At 43.9% G+C, this 23,223-nt stretch overlaps 1 protein-coding gene across 3 annotated transcripts in view; it reads right to left on the reverse strand.

Annotated features, from left to right (window-relative positions):
* The window catches only part of IL1RAPL1 (interleukin 1 receptor accessory protein like 1), a 1,334,031-nt gene that overhangs the window by 38,442 nt on the left and 1,272,366 nt on the right, over window positions 1-23,223 (reverse strand). For all 3 annotated transcript variants that reach the window (XM_019529151.1, XM_019529150.1, XM_019529152.1), the window contains 2 exons: window positions 21,226-21,358; window positions 19,247-19,392 (listed from right to left, as the gene is read on the reverse strand). In XM_019529151.1, coding sequence (XP_019384696.1) covers window positions 19,247-19,392; window positions 21,226-21,358 — 279 coding nt within the window. The remainder of the gene's footprint in view (window positions 1-19,246; window positions 19,393-21,225; window positions 21,359-23,223) is intronic.

Below are 23,223 nucleotides of genomic sequence, written 5' to 3' on the forward strand. Positions count from 1 at the left end.
AGCTGGCTGACATAAGGAGAAGAGTGGCTAACAGACTGTCTAACAGCTTCTTTGGGTCATGTGACAGACACTGTCACTGAAAATTAGGCAGGGGTTAGTTTAGGGGAGACAGGGACATTTCTTCTTGTTGAAATGTGACAAATAAAATCTACTCTTAATTAAGACAACTGGATACAGTTAGTGGTGGACAACCATAAGTGAGCATCATAGTATGATTCTGTACTCAATTATAGTAGAATCTGATGTGCTTATTAGCTTGTGTACGGAGTCATAACCAAAGGAGGTGATGATTTCTTCTGACACAAAAAACACTAATATATATCCTGAAGGTTACTGATCTTAGTTACAGCTTTGATAACAATATTTTTTTGCAACCAAGTGGCTCCTTTTCTGTTCATTACTGTTGGCAGAAGCCAACATTATCTTCTTTCATACTTTAGAACCATCCACAATATTTCTCTTCTATGTATTTAACTCTTATTTATTTATGAAACAAATAATCAAGTTTAGGAATGTACATATTTCAACTCTACGAGAGTTGTTTATGTAGATGTACGGTGCCCAGCATATTAGAGCTAAGTCCTCCTCAGTCTCTGGGTGTTACTAAAATATAAATATTAAACAACAATAAAAACATCCTGAAAGATGATATTTTTATTTATTTTCAGAATTGAATACCTGTTCCCAGCAGAACAATTATGCTGACTACTTCCAACAGAATGTTAACTCATATAAGATATAGAAAACAAAGGCAAATACTATACTTTTACTGTATTACTATAATACAGTAAAATTCACTATATTTAAATTAGGGCTGTGAATCGTTATTAATGTTTTAATTGTTGTTTGCATTCATTTTTTAAATGTGTTAATTGTGCACGTGGTTTTGGAGCCTGTGCCTGAGCTCCACTCTGCTGCCATCACTGCTGCCCCCAGGCCGCCCCCTGGATTTGTGTGTGGGGTAGAGGCAGGCTGCCATTGCCCTGGAAGCTGTGAGCTGGTTGTGCCTGCCTGGTGGAGCAGCTCAGTGGCAGCAGGGCACAGATCCCAGCCCACAGCAGCATCCTGACTCTGCCCCGTGCACAAATCCAGGGGGCACATGCCCCCCATGAGGCTGCATGCAACAGCAGAATTGACTTTCCTCTATGCCCCTGGACAAGTTGTGGCTCTGTCCTATGACCCACCCCAGCCCCGGGGCCCTTTTACCCTATCCCCTCCCCCTGCCTCTGCCCCATTCCCTCCCTCACTGTGGGGGCCTTGATCTACCCCACCATCTCTTCCTTCCCCCATGCCCCTCCCCCTCCATAGACTTACCTGCTGGGTGGTACGTTTGTATATCTATATCCCTCACTCCCAAGCCACAGCCCCCCCAACCCTGCTGCTACCCTTCACTCCTGACTCACAGTATCTCATATCCTTCCAGGGTACATGGGAATACCCCTCCCTGAGCTCCAAACCCCACACACAAATTTGCACTTCCCACACCTTCACAAATTCACCCCACATATACACACCCCACCCCCACCCCCAACCATACAAAGTACCTGCATTATTTTGCATAACTTTGCATTTTTTGTGCATAATTTTGAGTTTTTAGCTGTGAGATTAAAATTTCATAGATTTCATAGACATTAGGGGTGGAAGGGACCTTGGAAGATCATTGAGTCCAGCCCCCTGCCCCAGGGGCAGGAAGTCAGCTGGGGTCATAGGATCCCAGCAAGATAAACATCCACATGTCTCTTGAAGGCATTCAAAGTAGGTGCTTCGGGTGTTCAAAGTAGGCTCCTTAATTAATCAAAGCAAATCACGATTAATAGTGACTAATTTGTTTAATTGTGCAACTAATCATGATCAAATTGTTAATCGTTTGACAGCCCTAATTTAAATATAGAACATTACATTTTAAAGAGAGTTTATATTTAAAATTAATTTTAGAAATGCCTCAAGATGACTGTATTAATATCTACACCTAATTCCCCCCGAATAAATACCTGATGTACGACAGAGAGGTAGTTACCCCTGTTAACCTGAGGACAGGCAAAAGATTAGGTAGAGATGCACCTTATAGACTAAGTGAATCAGAGGTGTGTAAGCTTTTGTAAGCAAGAGCTCACTTCTTTAGATGCTATGTATAACATAACACATTGCCGATTAGGGGTGTTTCTGGTTGCTCAGTCCAATAAGGAAATCAGGAATCCTACACAATTACTTCTTTTAGTTCCTCTAAAAGAAACAAGTATAAGAATCACTGAGAGGTATTAAACTGTGGAGGAAAATAGAATACCAGTAATGTAAGACTGTGTATAGCTCTGTTTTCATTTGTTTCTGAGGATGACATTAAGGAATAATTTAGTTCTGCATAGCCTATAAGGACAATATGTGCTCTTTTATTTAAAAAATATTTCCCTTCTCTCCTGTAAAGTTTAGATTTGAGATCATGTGGGTGTTGTACAAAAATGGAACATTAGAATAGGGGGCTATAAAAAATGTTTAAAAGAGAAATCTACTTCACATCCCAGCTTAAAGGAAACCAATACTTTAATTCAGGAGCAAACTTAATACTCTCAGTTAGCTTTCCCATTGAGATGCCATACCACAGCTTTCAGGAGAAGAGAAATAAAAACCACCTCACTGACTTATGAAGAAATTACACAGAATGTCTTAGGCTACAGTCTGTTCTCAAAACATACCACTGATTTTACCTGAGACTACATATAACAGTGGTATGTCATCTTTGGACCCTGGGATGGGAAGAAGATAGAGTCTCCTATTTACGTATGACCATATGCCATCAGCGTCTGACATGACTATCCCATTTGTAGTACAGTTGGAGTATTATTGTAATCATGATGGTCTAGGAAATATGAAAAAGGCAAGGATTTTTCTGGTAATATCCTGTATTAGACCAATAGTATAGGTCGAGGAAATATTAGACAAGTTTTCAGGCACAAGATCTAAGAAAAAGGCAGACACAGTTGTGATTAAGTAACTTAGAACAATAGCCTGGGTATAACAGCATAGCCATTATGGTCTAGTAAGAGATACCACCAGAAAAATACCTATCTCTTGCATGTATTCCACTTCGAATTGTTCAATGAAAACAGAACACCCAGAACTTTCTTAAATGGTTGCCAGGGAAAATATTTTCTATAATCACTTTCCAGTTCAGAGAAGGAATGAATCTCTTTCTAATGCCCTGACAGAGAGGAACCTGGAGAAGCTTAGCTAGTAGATAAACAAAATGTTTTGTATAATAGAAGATATACAATTGTAAATACATTAACAGCCACGGTAGTTCAGATTTTTATGATAATAGGGTTTTGTTTCTATTGGGACTTACATTTTTGCCTAACTGCTGAAGTAATTAGGATCAATTAACAGAAATCATAGTGCAAAACCTGTTAGTAACATATCTCATATGATCAACTCCCATCAAAAATCTTGAAAGTCTTTTAGAATTACGGGATGTTGCAGCAAAGGGAACTGCAGTTCGTTTCTTGTCTCACTCTTGTCTTAGCCATCACTCAGTCTCACTCTACAGAATACAGACCATAATCAGGTTCTAATGACTGGAAATACTTATGAGAGCAGTAATTTAGCTTAGTCAAGCTCCTTACCTCACAAAAAAGATCTACACATGTCATGCTACTGATATTCCAGTTAAGACTTTGTCACCAGTTCCAGAATTAATGCTTCAGTACTTAATTCTTAGCATAATGACATGTTTATCATGAAAGGAATTCTGATACCAATATAGATAGATAGGTGAAAAAAATACAATAAAATAAAAGCCTGAGGAAATGTTTGGAGTCAGACATGAATCCAGAGAGGACAACAGGTTTTGAAATAAGTCTACCTGTATTTCATCAACATATGTTATTAGTCCTAGGTATTTTTTGGTATTGAAATGAAGAGTGGGCAAGCATTTATACACCAGCTGAGACTTAAGTTCAGTGACTTGGCTGAAAACACTGAGGACAAAAATGCCATGAAAAAAGCAATAAATAATTCTTACCTGTTAATTGTTTTTTGTGATCTAGCTGTGCAGTGAGACAGCCTTTCTCCTCTAGTGAGGTAGGTGATAGTCAATGCCTTCCTCGGAGCTTTCTGGCACTTCTTCAATAATTTGTTGTTGATGATTTCCATAGCCAAGAGCACAATCAGTTACTGCCCTAACCTAACTAATGAAAATCATTTGCTAGAAAGAATATTAATGGATTATAGGCAACTGAGGAACTGATGGAATACAAATGAAGTCCTCTTGGGAAGAAAAGCAGCAGCCCTGAAGCAGCTTCAACTGTTCAGCTAGGGAACACACTGGTGAGTGAGGGAGTGCTCTTTGATCCTGACCTATGCAATGAATGTCTGCACTTGTACAGCAAGACCACAGAAAACAATTATAGCCAGTCTGCCAAGCAGGCAATGTGTAGTGACGGACAATACCTCCAGATACAGTTAGCTGAGACCTGGAACAGAAAGATTATTTGAGGGCATGAAACAGAACTGAGGAACCATTTATCATGGCAGAACTGGCCTGAAGTCTCAGTGACTGAAACAAAGTGCGCTGAAGCCCCCACATTATTTTGACAGTATTTTATGAAAGTCTGCAGAGATTCATGGGTGACTGCCTTTCACAATTCCTCTGTCAAACTTCTACCTCTCTCTGTCCAACTAAACAAATAAACACTGATTTTTACAAAAGTCATAAGCATTTGCAATACAGTTTATAGTCTAGTTACAGTGATCCTAGATATTTGTTTTCCTTGTTTTATGGCTTTCGATAGGATGTAAATGGTCTCTGTTTTTCTAAGTGAAGATACATGCTAAGGGCTTCTCTGATATTAATGGCATATAGAATGGGTAAGCATCCCAACCCTATAATGATGGGTGAGATGGAAGTTTGGAAAAGTTATACCTTAATAAACATGAAAAGGTTTAATGAAAAGAGTACATACGTATAAGAAATATGTATCATGTTCTTGCAAATGACAGAACAAGAAAAGAAGAGCCAGATGTTTTACTCACCTGCTGAACAAAACTACTAGGTAACAAACTAGGAAAGAAAATCTATATTCAACCCTGTGATGATGTTTGAAGGCATTTCTGTAAGGCCAGGATATCTTTCTTCTGTTATAAAACCTTCTCATCTTGGTGTTCAAAGCCTCCGTTTTGCCTTTAGACTGATTTTCAGCAGTGCTGTACAACTGCAGCTTTCAAAGACTTCAGTCACACTATTAATGCAAGTTCTGATAGCCGTATCTGTCTGATAGCCATGTATCTTCTCTGACAGGTTCCAAGTGAAGTATCATCATCAGGGTTGCCAACTCCAAGAAAACCCTTTTTTACTGGCAGTCTGCAAGCTTTTTACCAACAATCAAACTTTTTACTGACACATATTTCTTATGTTTTACCTAATGTAAATGTAACTCTTCTGCCAGGCCCTAGTAAGAAGGGCTGGGTTGAAATTTAGGGGTTTAACATTAACCATAGTAAGCAGGTTTGGTTGCCAGTTTAAAAAGAAGTGTCTTGGGTTGGCAAACCTACTTGACTGCAGTGATGGTTTTATGGTTTTATACAGTGCCCCCCCACACCTTTCAGAGGCTTCCTACTCACACCCACACCCTGAGGTCCCCAACTGCACCCCAAAGCAAGATTCCCCCCAGTTTATACCCAAGCCTTAACCCATTCCAGCACAGACCCCCCCCAAAAGTCTACCCAGCAGTATTACAGGCAGCCTGGAATAGAGCAGCACTAGCACATGCCTGAAAAAGTGCTCCCTGCAGGGTGCTGAATCACTACTAGGATACCAGGTGGTGCTGCTGTGTTCTATCTGGTAGAGCTTTAATTAAGCAGTAGCTGCTTAATTTCTTTTTTCCTGACAGCTAAAGTTTTTTATGGACTTTACTCACAGCCATTTTTATTTTTATTTTATACTGAAAGTCAGTAAATTTACTGACAGCTGGCAACTCTCATTCCTCACCCTATAAAAATCTAAGCCTGTGCACCTTTTGACAGCTTTTTCATTTCCCACAGGCTAGGGACAGAAATTATACATAAACCAGTATAAGTGATCAGAAACCAGTTAAAATCTATAATACAATGGAAGCTTAGTGCACATAAATTTCTTTCAAAAAGGCTGAAACCGGTTTAAGATAAAGTTGGATGGATGTTGTAGCAGACTGAACTGGTTTAGGTTAAATCAATTTATTGAACTTCTGTCCCAGATCCCCTCCAGATTCAAGTAACTTATAGTCCCCCAGCATCCCAGGATGCTTTGCACCTCCCCCGCAAGCCTCCCTCTCAGGGTAGGCAGACTAGTGTTGGCCGAAGCTGTCTGTTTCAGCTGAACAGGGAGATGTGCTCTAGCACTGCTCCCCTCCCCTCCCACCTTTGACTTCTGGCCTGGGCCACTACAGGCATATGGCTGTATTACCAAAATCAAAAGTAAATATCTGTTCACTTGCTTATTTGTTCAATCTATGCAGCTTAGATTAAACTGCAAAGATTGAATCAGGTCAGCCTCAGGCTTTTTGACTGCCTGTACTGACTCATAATATCTATAGAAACTTCATCTTTGCAAATAACCTCCCGATGGGACCAAGATTGACTAAATGGAACACTGGCTCCTGGTAGAGGTGTACCAATACATTGGTCCAATATTGAATCGGTACCAATATACAGAAAATTTGCTGTATTGGATACTGACCCAATGTGGCCGATAATTTGGCCAATAAATGCCCGTGCTGCACGCAGCCTCAGCACAGCATGGAGAACTGCCTCCAGCTGGTAAGTTGGAAGGAGAGGGAGGAAAATAGGGACATGGGGAGCAGATCAATGCCCCTGCTATGAGGGAGGGAGGGGCTAGGAGCAGATGCTGGGCAGGAGGGTGGGGAACACTGGACAGAGGTGCAGCTCGAGGGGGGTGGTGGCTTCCACCACTGCTTGCATGCCGGGAGGATGTGTGGGGCGGGGGGACGGTTGTGCCTCCTGGATCTGCATGGGGTGGGCTGCAGCTGGCACTGCGCAGGGCTCTTCTTGGCAGGGGCTGGCTGGGCTCAGAGTGTGTGCTGGCAGCACTGGGAGGGTCTGCAGCCACCTCAAATTTTGCCAAAGCTCTGGTCCTAGCCCCGCACCACAAGGTGCATCCCAGCTCCATGTCCCACCTCTACCCATGTGCTGGGAAGAGCCAAAGCTGTGCTGGGTGGCTGGCAGCAGCAGTGGCACTGGGAGTGGAGCTGCAGCAAAACTTGGGGTGGCTACAGCACCTGCTCTGAGCCCACCTCCACTGAGAACAGCCCTGTGCAGCACCAGAAGAGCCTTGCAATGTGTGCCAGTGGCACTGGAAGGATGCTGCATCCACCTCAAATTTCAATGCAGCTCTGCTCCTAGTTCTGCCACTGCCACCAGGTGCAGTCTTAGCTCACCACCCCATCCCCACAAGCTGTACCTCTGTTCAGCATCCCCACCCCCATGGAGGAGCATCTGCTCCTGTCCCCTCCCTCCTTCACCACAGGGGGGACGTTTATCTGCCCCCCCCACCCCTTCCCTCCCCCCTCCTCTTCCACCACAACAGACTTACCACCTGGAGGAAGCTGTATTGGATATCAGATCGGTATTGCCTGATATGTCTCCTTAAATATCAGCGATTGGTATCAATCCCCAAAATCTCTACTGGGACTGAGAAATTAGGGAACAATTTTCCTCAATACTTTTAGTCCTGGATTTTCCTCCTAAAGCTATATATTTCCCTTTCTATGGAAATATCAGGGAAAGGTCCCCAAAAGCTGCAAAAATGACATTGGCAGTTACATGCTTTAATAGCTGCCCACATTGCAGATAGGCCACATAAAATGCTGTTTTTTGTTAGTATATTGGTTTGGCTTTTTAATTATATAACATAAAAATTATGACATGGTAAAAATTTGATAATTTTCATCACAGAGTTTTAATTTGCTAAAATGTACAGTCAAGAATTTCCAACAACTGACAATGTAATTAGATAGCACCCTATAATTCTACTTTACTAAATAATTAAATAAAACCATAGAGATAAAAATCGTGACAAGAGAGCATGCCATTTTTCAGAATGCCATTATACAAGAATAGCCTGTTACTACCCATGTAAACTGTGGGCCTGCCTTCTTGAATTAAAAACTTCATGAAAAAACTTACAGCGTATGATCCACTGATGAGATCATCTGTCATTTGTGTTTAGAAGCCTATCAGTAGCAGCAGTTTCAAAATCTATTTCTAAAAAGTTCCAGTATATGAACTTTTACCAATAACTACTACAAAGTATAAATGATAGAAAGCTTCCCTATATACACAGCTATCATTGATAATTCAGAAAGTCAGCATTAATATCTAACCAGTAGGGTTCTCTTCCTTTGGATATAAAGGGATAATCTGAATAATGGTGTCTAGAAGTCTTTGAAGGAGGAAAGGAAGTCAAGACTCCTAGGTTTTCCTCTCACTAATACCCTTTATTAATTGGGGCAAATCATGTATACCAGAGGTGTCAAACATACAGCTAACTGGGCTACTAGCACCCAGATCACCAGCTCTGTGCATCCAGATCACCACTGCTGGAGGCCTCAGGACCCCAGGTAAGGCTGCTGGCCCCAGCCTTCCCTACCCCTCTGGGGCAACTTCTCACACCTCAGAGCATGCATGCATGGGTGTTCACCAGAGACAAGTAGCAGTGGCATAACTATGTTCTGCTGCTATTTGTCTCCAGGGAAACACGTGCATGCTCCTCCGGATGCACCCATAGAATGCTGAGTCCTTAGTCCTATGTCTGGGATCTGTATACAACATATGGGGAGAGTTAAATGGTCTAAGTAGGTTCCCACAAACACTTGGAGGCCTGTTGACAATTTTAGGATAGTATAGATTAATACATTAAAGTATGTTCAAGTTTTTCTTACTTAGAGAAAACAAAAAATAGAAATGCCAGGTTGAGGGGCCTCTCCTCAGAGACTTGGGAGCCAAAGTCTAGACTGAAGGCAAGTACCTCTTAAATTAAAATACCACAGCAACCTGGAGTAAACTTTCTCCTAAAGTTTGTTGCCTAAGGCCATGTACTAGCATTACAGGTGCAGACAGAAATGACAATATTCATCCAATCTGGCTCCAGAATGCAGTTTATAGCTCTGACCACACACAAGTGCATGGCTGCAGACAGCTTCAAAAATGACTAATTGGGTGAAAATCTGACCCCTTGTTGCACGATAAAGACATTTCAAAATATAACGTCTTTTGTAACGTGTGCCTGTGTTGTTTTCAACCTGGGAGGGAGGAAAGGGAGTGGAGGGAGTGACTGGGTTTTTTTCAGCCTCTCCTCAGAGGGTGGGGTAGGTGAATTGGAGCCCCGCCATCTTGAAGGGCTCCAATACACCAGCTCCACCCTTCAGCGCCACCTGGGGAGCCCCAAGAATGAGATCCCTCCACTGTCTTTCCCCCTCCAATTCTGAAAACAGCAAACACTGGCAGAGAGCTATGGCTGTTGCTGTGGAAATCTGGCTGCAAACTCCCAGCCAACAGTGAACTTCTGTTTGGCTTGGGGTAACAGTTGTAACTCAGAACGCTTTGTAGAACACATTCCGAGTTGCAGCTGGAAGCTGCACTTCTGCTGGCACCCTACATTTCTACCAGTTAAATTCTCATTCTTCTAGTAGAAACTACAACTGTACAAGCATTTATTCTCTTTCTCTTAGATTAAATGCGGTGGGTCCAGGAGAAAAATAACCCAATGTCACCCAGTTAGAAGTTGCTCTTGGGAAAGGTTCTCTCAGGACAATGAACAGTCATATGCTTTCCCATGTTTTAACCCCTCCCAAAGACCAGGAGGAGTTAAGCCATGGGAGTTAAGCCAGTCCAGCTGGAGAACAGGTCTGAGGCCCTGGTAACACTGGAGGAGGAGGAAGGAGAGAAGGAAACCTCTGGAGAGGAGGCCACTCCATGCATGGAACAGACTGAAGGAGGCAAGTTGACCTGGAAGAAGAGACACCTAGTGCTTGTCATAGGCGACTCCATCCTGAGAGGTACAGAGGGTCCCATCTGTTGCCAGGATTCCTTGACACATGAGGTCTCCTGTCTTCCCAGAGCGAGGATTCAGGATATGATGAAGGTGATCTCGGCCATTATCCAGCCCACTAATAACTACTCCATGGTACTAATTAATGTGGGCACTAGTGACATGGCCAGAAGCCCAGATCATCTGATGAAGGACTACCATGCTCTGGGGGGACAAGCTGAAGGAGACAGGGGCACAGGTGGTCTTCTCATCTGTCCTTCCAGTGAGCAGAGGTGGACGATGCCATGAGACCTGCATGAGAGAGGTCAACTTGCGCCCTTGGGAATGGTGTCTCGAGGTGGGCTTCAGCTTATTGGACCATGACCCATACTTCAAGATGAGAGACAAGTTCAGGTGGGATGGGCTTCACCTCTCTCCTAAAGGTAAAGCGTATGTTCTTTTTCAGGTTGGTTGATCTCCTCCAGCAGGCTTTAAACTAGGCTTATTGGAGGAAGGGGAGGATGAGGTTGGAGGGAATTTGCTCTCCTGCTAGACAAACCCAGACATAGTGGGGCTCACCGAAACATGGTGGGATCCAACTCATGACTGGGCAGTGAACATCAAGATGGGGGGGCTCCAATTCACCTACCCCACCCTCTGAGGAGAGGCTCTATGTCAAAGAACAATTCACATCCTCAGTGAGCAGCACTGGGTCAGAGAAGCGGCAGACTGAAGTGCTCTAGGTCAGAATACAATGGGGTCAGGGGGAAAGGGACTTAATGGTGGGGGTCTACTACAGATCACCCTACCAGGGAGAAGAGCTAGACCGGGAATTCTCAGGTCAGCTTGTGGAGGCAGTTAAGCCAAAGGATGTGGTCATCATGGGTGATATTGACTATCCGGACATTTGCTGGGAAGAGCAGTCAGCCAGGTCTGACCACTCACATAGATTCCTAGCCATGTTCCAGGACTTCCATCTAACCCAAGAAATGCACAGTCCCAATGACTTGTTAAATCTGGTCCTGGCCACAAGCGATGACCTGGTGAGGGGACTATGGGTGCTTGATCACCTGGGTGATAGCAATCATCGCCTATTGGAATTCACCATCCAGCACAGGGTGGCAAAGGCCTGCAGCAAGACAGCAGCCCTGGACTTCAGGAGGGTGGATTTCATTGAGCTAAGGAGACTAGTTGGGGAAGCACTGAGATCTCAGAGGAGTGGGGAGTTGGGAGTCCAAGAAAAGTCATTGTTCCTGAAGGGGACAATCCTCTAAGCCCAAAGGGAGGTAATCCCAACATGGATCAAAGGGGTCAAGAGTACTCAAAAGCTCCCATGGCTAGCCAAAAGCACCCAGGAATGTCTCAAAGCTAAAAAGGAGGAATACACCCAATGAAAGGGAGAGGCCATCACCGGGGAGGACTATACCTCCATTGCTTGGGATTGTAGGGGGGCTGTTAGGAAGGCCAAGGTAGAGATGGAACTGGGACTAGCAACCCGGCTCAAGGATAACAAGAAATGCTTTTTAAATACATAGGGGGTAAAAAGAAGGTTCCAAGTAACCTGGGGCCTCTGCAGGACACACTAGGAAATCTGGTGGTCTCACCAGACAACAAAGCTAACCTATTTAACAATTTCTTTGCCTCCATTTTTTTAAGCAGGGACCAGGTCATCCCCTCCACTGGGATCCCTGATGGTCCCAGGGGAGGCACAGCTAGGCCCAGGGTAAGAGAGGACCAAGTCAGGGAACTTCTGGTGGGACTGGATGTGTTCAGATCAGCAGGTCCTGATGATCTCCACCCCAGAGTGCTGAGGAAATTAGCAGAGGTTATTGTGGGAACCCTGGCACAGCTTTATGAGCACTTGTGGTGCTCTGGTGAGGTGCCAGAGACTGGAAAAGGGCCAGTGTGGTCCCCATTTTCAAAAAAGGGAGGAAGGAGGGCCCAGGAAATTATAGGCCTGTTAGTCTTACCTTGGTCCTGGGGAAGCTCTTTGAGAAAATTATTCGGGTGCACATCTGCAAAGGGCAAGCAGGAGAATGTATGCTTAGGGGCAACCAACATTGGTTCATCAGGGGCCGATCCTGTCAGACCAACTTGGTGGCCTTCTATGACCAGGTCACAAAATCTTTGGATGCAGGTGTTGTAGTGGACATAATTTTTCTGGACTTGAGGAAGGCCTTCGGCACTATCTTTCACCCCATTCTTGTTAAAAAGTTAGGAGATTGCAGTGTCGATGCCTACACAGTCAGATGGGTTGCCAGTTGGCTGGAGGGCCACACTCAGAGATTGGTGGTGGATGGGTCATTTTCGATCTGGAGGGATGTGGGCAGTGGGGTCCCCCCAGGGCTCGGTCCTTGGGCCTGCACTGTTCAACATCTTCATCAGTGATTTGGACAAAGGGGTGAAAAGCACCTTGTTCAAATTCACAGATGACACTAAGATGTGGGGATTAGTGGGCACGCTAGAAGGGAGGAACAGGCTGCAATTGGATCTGGACAGGTTACAAGGGTGGGTGGATGAGAATAAGATGGGATTCAATACTGACAAGTGCAGGGTACTGCACCTAGGGAGAAAGAACCAGCAGCATACCTACAGGCTGAGGAACTCCCTTCTCATCAGCACAGAGGCAGAAAAGGATCTTGGAGTCATTATATGTTCCACAAGATGGAACATGTGGGGATGCAGTCAGGAAGGCCAACCATACCTTGTCATGCATCCATAGATGCATCTCAAGCAGGTCCAAGGAGGTGATCTTCCCCCTCTATGCAACACTGGTCAGGCCACAGTTGGAGTACTGGGCACCGCACTTCAGGAGGGATGTGGACAACATCGAGAGGGTCCAGAGGAGGCCACTTGCATGATCAGGGGCAGCAGGGCAGGCCCTACAAGGAGAGGCTATGAGACCTGAACCTGTTCAGCCTCCACAAGAAAATGCTGAGAGGGGATCTGGTAGCTATCTATGAACTGGCCAAGGGATACCAGCAGGGAACGGGAGAGACCCTGTTCCCCCAAGCACTACTGGGAGTAACAAGGAATAATGGCTATAAGTTGATGGAGAGTAGATTCAGGCTAGATATCAGGAGGCACTACTTCACGGTCAGGGCGGCTGGGATCTGGAACCAACTTCCAAGGGAAGTGGTGCTCGCTTCTACCCTGGGGGTTTATAAAAGGAGACTAGATAGACACCTTGCTGGGGTTGTTTGACCCCAGTACTCTTTCCTGCCATGGCAGGGGGTCGGACTTGATGATCTGCTCAGGTCCCTTCCAACCCTACCAACTATGAAACTATGAAAGGATCCTGTGCCTTCTGAAAACGATGGTCATACCAGTCTGGAGAAACTGCATGGGAGGGCAGCAGTATGTAGACTAGGAGAGGAGGAACATCCACCAGCTACACATTGGGGGAGGAGGGCAGGGGTTTTTTTCCTACTTCTGGGAGGGAACAATAACATAAGTCACCTGCCCACTTCTCTTGAAAGAGTCCTGGTTTGAGAAGCTGGCAGGTCCTTTGTTGCTTCATTCTCCCTTGAAACAGGCTGGGGCAGCCCATGCTTTCCCCAGACCAGAATCTCCCTCTCCTCAAGAAAGCTTGAGGAGCAGGGGAGAAAGGGGTAGTTTCTTCATCTCTTGGAATCATTTTTAGTGGTGGAAATGGTATACCCAGGTCCTAGGTATACACTTTAGTAATTGGAGTGCTAGGTATGAGAGACAAGGTTCTTTGGGTGAATCTGGTATCTTTTATTAGACCAAGGTATGAGAGAGTCACTTCATCCTCCTCCCAGTGTCTTGGCCAAAGCCGGATTCCTGTAGGACTGCTTCTAGCAGGCAAGATCAATGAAGAAATGCCTAGTTTGTCAGTGGCAGTTTAAGTATTGGATTGCCTGGCATGATCAGGACACGTGTTGTTATGGGCACTAATTTAGACAGTTAAGAAACTTTACTGGCTGAAATCTAGACAGCAGCAATACAGAAGTCAAGGAGCTTCATGGCTAGGTAGCAGCTAAGTGGTTGATTTACACATGTTAACTAAGGGCGTGTGTAGACAAAACAGGGGCTCTAATTTGAAGCAGTGGGTTTTAAAAAACACGGCTTCAATTTTGGGTCAATGAAACCCCCGTGTCGTGCACACACCCTGCTGGCTTTCCTGCCACTCTGGTGGGGAGGGGAGGGTGAGCTGCTGGTGGGCGGAGTGGTCCCTGGGCTGCTGGGTGGGGGCTGGTGCTTCCCTCTGTGGCAACGGTGGCCCCCACCCCTGCCAGTGGCACCTGCCCACAGGCACCCAGCTTGGGAGGCCCAGAAGCATTGGGCCCCCACACAGCTCAGGCAGGAAGGCAGGCTCCAGCTGGGGGGGTGAGTGTGGGTAGATCAAGCTGACTGCTTTTCTTGGGTGGAGCTACTTTCCCAGGCAGTTGCCAGGCTGCCTGCAGGACTTCCTGCAGAGCTGTGGAGCTGCACAGAGCCCAGTGCTTTGCTCTGCAAATTTTCTACAGTGTATGGAATTAATGTGCAATACGCTGCCAAGGTGTGCAAACACTGACACCATTAAAGTGGTGCAAAAGCATTTAGCCTGCTTAAAGTGTCATGCACACATGCCCCTTGTTTCGTCACACAAGGCCTAAGGTACAGAGTTAGGGACCTATGTTCCTTTTGCATTAACTTATTAATCTCTTTGGGTGCTTGTACACCTGATAAGGATTTAATTCCCCAGGTTTTATTCTGTGCCCCCTAAATTGAAATTGTGGGGCATAGAATAAAGCCCTGAGAACTAAACTGTTTCAATTTTTCTGTCACATTACAGCAAGGGCCTGATCCTTTCTTTTGTTGTTGTTTTTATCAGAGCTGGAGCCTTCCCCCAGCTGGGGGATGAGCTGCTGGTGGGTCGAGTGGCCCTGGTCCTTCTCTCCATGGTGGTGGCACTCCCTGGAGTTGCCTAGGTGGACTGGGTGCTGCCCCAGCTCGGAGGCAGCACCTGGCTGAATTCAACTCTTTCCTGAGCCCGCTGGGGCTTCCAGCACCCTGTGCACTCTCTGTGCCACCTTTCTGCTTCCTGAGACCACCTGGGAATGGACTAGTTTGACCCTGAGGCAGTGCGGGGAGGCAGCACGCGAAGGCAGCAGGAGGTTGGATGGACGTGCTGGTACATGGAGAAGGCAGCAGGGATGGTGTATGGGGCTCTAGAACCCCATTGAGCTGAAACTTCCCAGGCTTCCAGCCCCCCGTGCACCATCCCTGCTGCCTTCTCCAGGTGCCGCCACACCCAGCCATCCTTCTGCTGTCTCCCCATGCTGTCCCAGGGGCAAGCCAGCCCATTCCCAGGCAGTCCTAGGCATGAATGCTGCATGCCCCTGGAGGCTGGGGGGGTACGGCAAACTCCTGCAGGTGGTGGCGGTGCTGTCGGCAGTGTGAGTGTGGTGGCAGCAAGCAGTGAGCTCCCACAGGCAGCCACAGCACTGTCGGTGGTGGAGGGATGGTGGGAAGCGCCAACCAATGGTCGGCAACCACCCACAGATGCTGCTGGTATCATCAGCGCCAGTCAGCAGTGATAGGGGACTGCCCACGGATGCCACTGGTGGTGTCAGCAGTGGGGTGGGAGGGCAAACAGTGACTGCCTGCAGGTGCCGCTGGCAGCGTCAACAGCACTTTTTTGCAAGGGGTGCACCGTCAATCTCAGGGGGTGAACGTGCACTCACATGCACCCCCTATGCATCACCAATGGTCCCAGGCAGTAGGAAGGTGCTGGAGACAATGCATGGGATGCTACAGACCTCAGCAGACTCAGGGAGGAGTTGGATCTGGCTGGGTTGTGCCTCTGAGCTGGGGCAACACCCAGCCTGCTAGCAGCCCACCTTGGTAGCCATGAGAGGGCGCCGCCACCATGGAGGGATGGACTGGGACTGCAGGCAGGCTCCGCCAGAAAGAAAAAAGGAATCGGGCTTCTCGCTGTTTCTGCCTGCGGAAGGTTATAATACTAAGAGAGGTGGCCTCATGCTGAATGGTTGTTATTAATCAATTACTAGATAATACCTGACTCATGAAGTCTGTCCCTCTATATTTTCAAAACATTGGACAAACACTTCTAAGTATGCTTGTGATGCAGGTAAGCAATGGAATCCCTTTTTTCTTGAGCAACTCAGTCAAATTCACACGCTAGTTAGAGGCAGAGCTAGCCCAGAACCCTGGATTTATGAGCAACCATCCTCAAATTTAGTTATTCTTATTGTTACCAACTTAAGTGGACACTGGCTGTATTGTAACCTATTTGCAAGCAATTTTCAGAGTCCCAGAGCAGCTAATGTTCTCAGCCTTTACAGAGCAAGAGGCTTAACAATTTAAATAAAAAAGATAATACAGTACAAAAATATTTATGCTTGGAGTCAGTAAAGAAACAGTTTTTGTCACTAATTACTTAAATAGGTCTTTCTGGGAATGGCTTTTGTTTAATAACTATTTTTTTTTACTTCCTTTATGATCACAGTTATACTCTACAGTACACAGAATTTATTGTTTTAACTGAACATGCAGCAGGAGTACCATAAGTGGCGCAGGCAGCACACTTGGGGAGGATACACGGCTAATTTGTGCCAGGCCTGCCAATAAGGTTGGCCCCCACTGTTTTAACCTATTTTTATGTGTTTAGTGAGCACTGTAGGCTTAACATCTTGACTGGTTTATATGGCTGAAAAAACCCCAAAAGCCAGCAACTTAGAAAAGTATTTTAACATTTGGGAAACATTTTTTCTTAATTTATATACAGTTATCGATTGTTCTATGGGACTACATTTTCAGAAAATAACAGATTCCTAGCAGAGACTAAATGCAAGTCTAAACAAGGAAACCTAATGCAGAGTGTTGCTATGGTGACATACACGAAACAAAGCAAGCTGTGCAAAACTTCCCCTGCTAGGAGGCCTGAGAGACTTGGTAGAATTTTTATCTGCCATGGTTAATTTCCCATTTTGTTCAAACAGTTGTCAATGTGCAAAGTATGTAGAAGGCTTGTAACAGGTACATTTTGCATCTTACAGACACAATAGGGTCATTTTTCAAACCACCATTTCAGAATCACTATGATTTAAAACAAAACAAGATAAAACCAAACCAAACTCCAAACCTTTAGCTATTTCTAGGTATTAGTGATGATGATGATAAAACTTTCTGAACACTGTTTCGTAAGCATGTCACTGTGAGGCCATAGGCTCTGGGTGGTTTGTCATTCTTAAAGCTCTTTCAGGGAGGCAAGGGAACGGAGTGACTTTGCAAAGTTTAGTCCATTCAATTAAAGGTTAGCAGTCGTAGAACTCCTCAGTGGGGATGTTCTATGTAGTGTTACAATCTTACAGCTACTGCTGACATGAAAAGGCAATAGAAAGGAAAAAGATCATAAAAAATGACCTAAAATCAACAAATCATTGTCTTTAAATTCACTCAAAATTCTTCCAGTAAAATTCGTTATCTCATAAGTTGATTGCTCTGTTAAAGATAAATTGTGGTGTTATAACTATTTACTGAATTTATCACATGGATTCAAATATTTCTGAATTAGGTATACCTGCCCCACTGCTAGTCTATTACTAGCAGGTATAGCTAATTCAGAAATATTTGAATCCATGTGATAAATTCAGTAAATAGTTATAACACCACAATTGACTGGCTTACACTCCTTTCCCAACTCAATACCTGCAAGAATAAATGGCAGCTAATGCCCCAGACAGATCATTTGTTTGTTTGCATGTTCTGACCTCTTAAATCTGAAGAGGTATAATAGTGCCAGAGAATGGCCATGATGCATGACTGTCCAAGTAGTTTGTGATGGATAGGAGACAAACATACCAGTTAATTATTTATGATAGTTTGCCCTGTAATCTGTTTTTGAATTTATTCAAGCGTTGTCATTTAACAAAACAAAAACTAGAGGAGGGACTACTGCCTTAATGTAAACTGGCATCCAACAAGCAGTTCAGAAGCGTGTAAGAAAGTAGCATGTTAACCTCTAATAATAATGATGGGAAAGCATGGATATTGGTTCTGAACTTTCATTCCTTACTAAAGTCAATTGTAGCCCTTAAGCCTTGAAGAGCCCTACATCCTATAAAAGTACCTCCACTGTACTCTAGGAGGTAAAGTGTACAAGCAGATTGGAAGGCTTGTTTAGCAAGGTGCTCTCTGCCTCTCTCTAATTATCTCAGTGGGAGATTTTTAAAGCCATTAGTTAGGCCCAAATCACCTGACATCCATGAAGAGAGGAAACAAGAACTTTAAAAGTTCCTCACTGATCTCCCTCCAAGTGTTACATTAACTACAACATTTTAAAACTAAAAACCCTGAAGAATGGTGAGTTAGAAAAGGCAATAACATTCTTAGTGTGGGATGATCTAGGAGTGAAACATACTATCAGTAACTGTTCTAATATTGGGGTTTATTTCTTACAGAAAATGAACAAAATTATATTGACAATAGCTTCCTACCACGTTACCCCTACTAACCTTTTATGGGTTGCTATACTATTGAGTCATTAAATGCACGTTCTATATAAGCATTATTAAAAGACTAGAAAACTGCCTGTCAAGAATGACGGGAGAGCGGGGGGGAGGGGGTGGCAGGCAGGGACAGAGTGCTACTACCCACCACCCCATGCTGCCACCACCTCCCAGGAATGGGGGTGGGAGGGGGGGCTTGCCCCGCCAACCCTTTCATTCCCCTCCACTAGCACCCCATGCTGCCGCCACTTCCACTGCCATTATCCTCGCCCCTGGTCCTGCTCCTCAGAGGTGGTGAGGCACCACTATGGCACTGGGCACAGAGGGGATGGAGCAGGGCGGCAAGGCCAGTGCTGCTGGCCTCATCCCCACATTCCGTCCCCGCCATCACGGCAGTGTTCTGCCGCCTCCAAAGAGCAGGATCAGGCCAGCATTGCCCCCTCCATCCCTGCTGTCATGGCAGCACTCCACCCTCTGATTGGTTGTTTTACTAACCAAGCAGAGTGCTCCAAGAATGTTACGGACAGACAGACAGATGGACCAAGCCCTTTATCATATAAGAATATAATTTTACTGTTTCTATTCCAGTGATAACAATAATTAAAAATGACTTCTCTGGTTCATATGGTAGGCTTTCATAGATGCAGGGAAACAAAAGGAAACCCTGCCTTTCTATAGATTACTGTCTGTAGGAAAGTACAAATGCAAGATCATTACAATGCTCAGTAGCTATGTTCAAAAGCCAACTATTTACCCCTTTTATGTAGGAGAACACTGGCATGTCTGCGTCCATTTCCATTTTCAACATAACACGAGTAATTTCCTAGGTCTCCTTCCTCCACAGAATCAAGAATTAGTGAGATGGACACTTCTTGTTCCCCAAGATGTTCCTTGAGAATTCTACAAAGAAAAAAAAAGTACTGTCATAGGTTTAGCTAAAACTGTGACATAATAATTCTATTCACAATTCACAAATGTATTACTTCAGATCTGGCTATAGTATTAAATTATATCATGCCATTCTCTCAATAAAATCTGGATGAAACATTGGTTTTGTTCAAAAGCACTTGTCAGCAATCTTTATGATTTCATGGAGAAGCAACTTGGCCATGTTGTGGCAAGAAAAATCATTACTTGAGATGCTAATGATCATCATGGTTCTTGTGTAAAATTAAAAACCACTAGGAAGAGCTGAAATAGCTAACACAGGCTTCAAACAAATGATGGAGGCAAACACATCCTGGGTAAAAGCCCATTTTGTCACCATCTTTCCTGTATTTTACACTCCCCTTTACCATTCCCAACAATAGTGTTAATAGTCCCGAAGAGCAAATAGGAAATTACTTGAAACTCTCATCATCACCACCTCACACCTGGCCAAAATAAATGAAAAGCACTGTTAAGAGTCCTCTCTGAACCAACATAAAACAAAGAAGCTGTAAAGAGGTTTATCACCTCTTTAAACATTTTAAGTCCTAACTCTCTAGGTGAAAGGCTGTGGGGAGGCTTTAAATAAGAAATACAGTACAGCAGAGTTTGATGCAATTTGGCATATTGGGACTCAGCTCCATAGAATAGTCTTGGAGTACAGTGAGGTGAAACATTCTTGACTTCATGTAGCCCTTGCGCATGGAGTAGAATATGACAGGAATAACCTTTAACGTCTGCATGGTGCTCTTTGTTTGCCAGTAAGATTTTCTCTCTTACTTTAGTTTGCCTATGCTTATTCTGGAAAATTAGACAGAATAAACAAAGCTGGTCCCCTTTCTATAAAGTAGCACACACTTTAGTGAAGAGAGATGGAATTTAAAAACAGCTAACTTCTTACATGGTCAGAAAAGTTACGGTCGATAACATGCCTACAGTAATTTAGTAAGGGGTCCTAAAGTAATGTATACTGGTATATTGATATGTTAAGTATATGCAAACAGCATATTGTGTCATATACTAAAAAAGTTCCTTTCAGATATGAGTCGGCACTTTATAATAATATTGTATGAGATTTTGTAGTATATTTGAACCAGAGCATCCTCAGTGGAGGCATACTTTGTTCTTAATCCCAGGCTAATGCAGCACTTTTAGACTATAAAATCTCTTTCTAGCTCCACTGTAAAACCAGAGACATTGCAGGCCAAAATATCCTTTGAATACAATTCCTTTCTGAAATAATATGAATAATAATATTTAGAAACAAAGGCCTGACTTAAACATTAACACTATTATTTTAGGCTCTGTGACTTCATAAAAAAAACCCTATTTATTTGTGGGCCTTGTTCTGGATTTATTTCTATTGACTGCTTCTTAATAACATTTTTGGGGGTAAATATTACTGTTTTGTTACTCAACAAAGTTATTATGTGAATTCAGATGCTACATTAGCAAACTCTTGTGTAAGTTGTTGTAATTTATAGTGTTATAACTAGCATCAGATCTTACCAATAACAGCATTTCCCTATTCCTCCATCCTAAATAGTCAGCTTTAGTAAAGGAACAGAAAGGTTGATGACCGGGTAAAGGACCATCTTCTCCACCCTGTTACATCAGTCTCATAATGTGTATTCCACTGACGTCATAAGAGTAATGGTTACATAAAACCGATGTCACATACAGGACAATCAGGCCTATAATATTTCCGTACTCATGTTAGTAATAAAAATCTGTTCCTTCTCTTTAAATAGTGCTATAATCACTATCAGAAACAAATACTGTAAGAGGACACATTCTTCTTTTTACCTAATATCACTTTCCCAGACGCGATTTTCATCTAGATCTTCAATAAATTTCTCTCCTTTCATCCAGTAAATTAAAGGACTGACATCTCCACTGTATCCAAAGAAAGCTCGGCAGGTTAGATTAGCAGAACTGCCTGTGACAAAGAATTAAAGAGAAATTTGATTACAAAATACATGAAAATATTTACATTTTGGATAAGCTGTTAGCAACTGCTTTGCTTGCTCATATCAGATTATGAAACATATGGATTTGCAGATACAGCTTATGACTTGCTAATTTCTAACCCTTATTTAACATGTTTCCTGGAAACAAACAAACAAAAGAAGCAGTGTTGTATAGGTATAGGGTCCAATCCTGGGTTCTTTCAGGCTAGGTACAGACATTCAAAAAGACTGAGGCAGATTCAGACTAATTTATATGGGTTTCTCTAAGTGGACTGGGATAGTCTGGGAGGGAAGAGAACACAAGTGTGCCCTTTGGGGGGCGGAGGGGGCGTGCAGGCTGCCTACATTGGCCAAGGTGAGTAGGTTGGGGGTGCTCCTGCATATCTCCTGGCAGGCTACCAGAGAATGCTGAGTGCAGCCAGCAGCTGGCCACCCCTGACTGGCCAGCACAGCCCCTCACCCCAGTCCTGCTGCCTGCCCGTGGTTGGCTGTCAGATGCAGCAGGTAGACAGTGAGGGGGGAAGCAGAGTTGGGAAGGGGGAATGGAGGCCCCACTGCATGTACCTGATTCTGGCCTTGGCCCCCACAGAAACAGATAGTAGTATTTCCCTCACCCCCTTGCCTGACTGAGGCTGTGGCTGCGTCCCTCCCGTCACTGCTCTGTTGTAAAGGGACACAGATGCAGGGAAAGACACCAAGATTTGCTGACAGCTGGCCAAAGGCAGGAGGTGGGGACGGGGACAGAACGGGACAAGTTCCAGCACACTGCTCTGCAAGGGGAGATTAGCAGGGATGCCAGTGGACATCAACCTAACTTAAGTTAGGAGGGGATCTGGTACAGAGGATCGACAGACAGGTTTAACCTAAGTTGCTTAAGTATGATACCACATCGATCACGTCTCTTAGACTGAATTCCACCATTTTTAAACCAGTCTACGTACATTGAACTTCAGTTCCGTAGCAGGTTTAAACCAGTTTGCAATCGCTTATAAATACCGGTTTGTGTGTAATGTTTGTACCTGGCTTTACCCAGAGTTTGGGTTTTACAAGGGATGTAGGCTCCAGTCTGTGCAATTATGATATTGTGCTGGTTTATCCAACCTAAAAATAGAATAGACACCTGGACCCTTTCCATGTATTTCTATTAAAATAGGTAAACGGAATGTAAAGCAGACTCTCAATCAAATCTGTATTAAGGTTATAGCACTTACTGCAGAGAGTACTATGCAAATAGAAGCATATGGAAAAGTTTCTGTCAAGGTTTATTTTTGACAAGTTCTGTTTCTAAGAGACTGCCATTAAAAGTTAAGGTTCTCATTCCCTTTTTGGTTACCCTTACAAAGAATTCTTATTCAATAAACTCTAAAGAATAATACGTATGCACTTATTACCTACCTTGAAAACTTGCTTTAACATGTAAACATAAATTTGTACATTTTATTAGGTAAATAGGGCTAATGTTGATGTAGGGAATTTAATACTTAATCCTGATTTGTTTGATTTTTATTGTGTGCTCTTACCATTTCATTAATCTACTACTACTACTATTATTTAAAAATTTCACCTCCTGCCTCAAATATTTCATGTATGGCTGTCTGAAAATGACCAACTGATAACACCAATTAAAGTCAGACCCACTACACAAACACATTATGCAATATTACTGCTCAGTTGTGCAAAGGCTTAACAGATATCAGCTCTTCAAAACCAGTGTTTTCCTCTTCATTGTGACTTGATGTCAAAATATGCAGAGTAAGTAGCTCTTTCTCTAATGAGAGGAGTATTTTCACTGAGTCAATTCAACCCTGCATTAACATTAAAAACTTTCTGTTTT

This window comes from Crocodylus porosus, unplaced genomic scaffold (assembly GCF_001723895.1).
Source record: "Crocodylus porosus isolate Cpor-Errol unplaced genomic scaffold, CroPor_comp1, whole genome shotgun sequence".
In the NCBI taxonomy this organism is placed as follows: Eukaryota; Metazoa; Chordata; order Crocodylia; family Crocodylidae; genus Crocodylus; species Crocodylus porosus.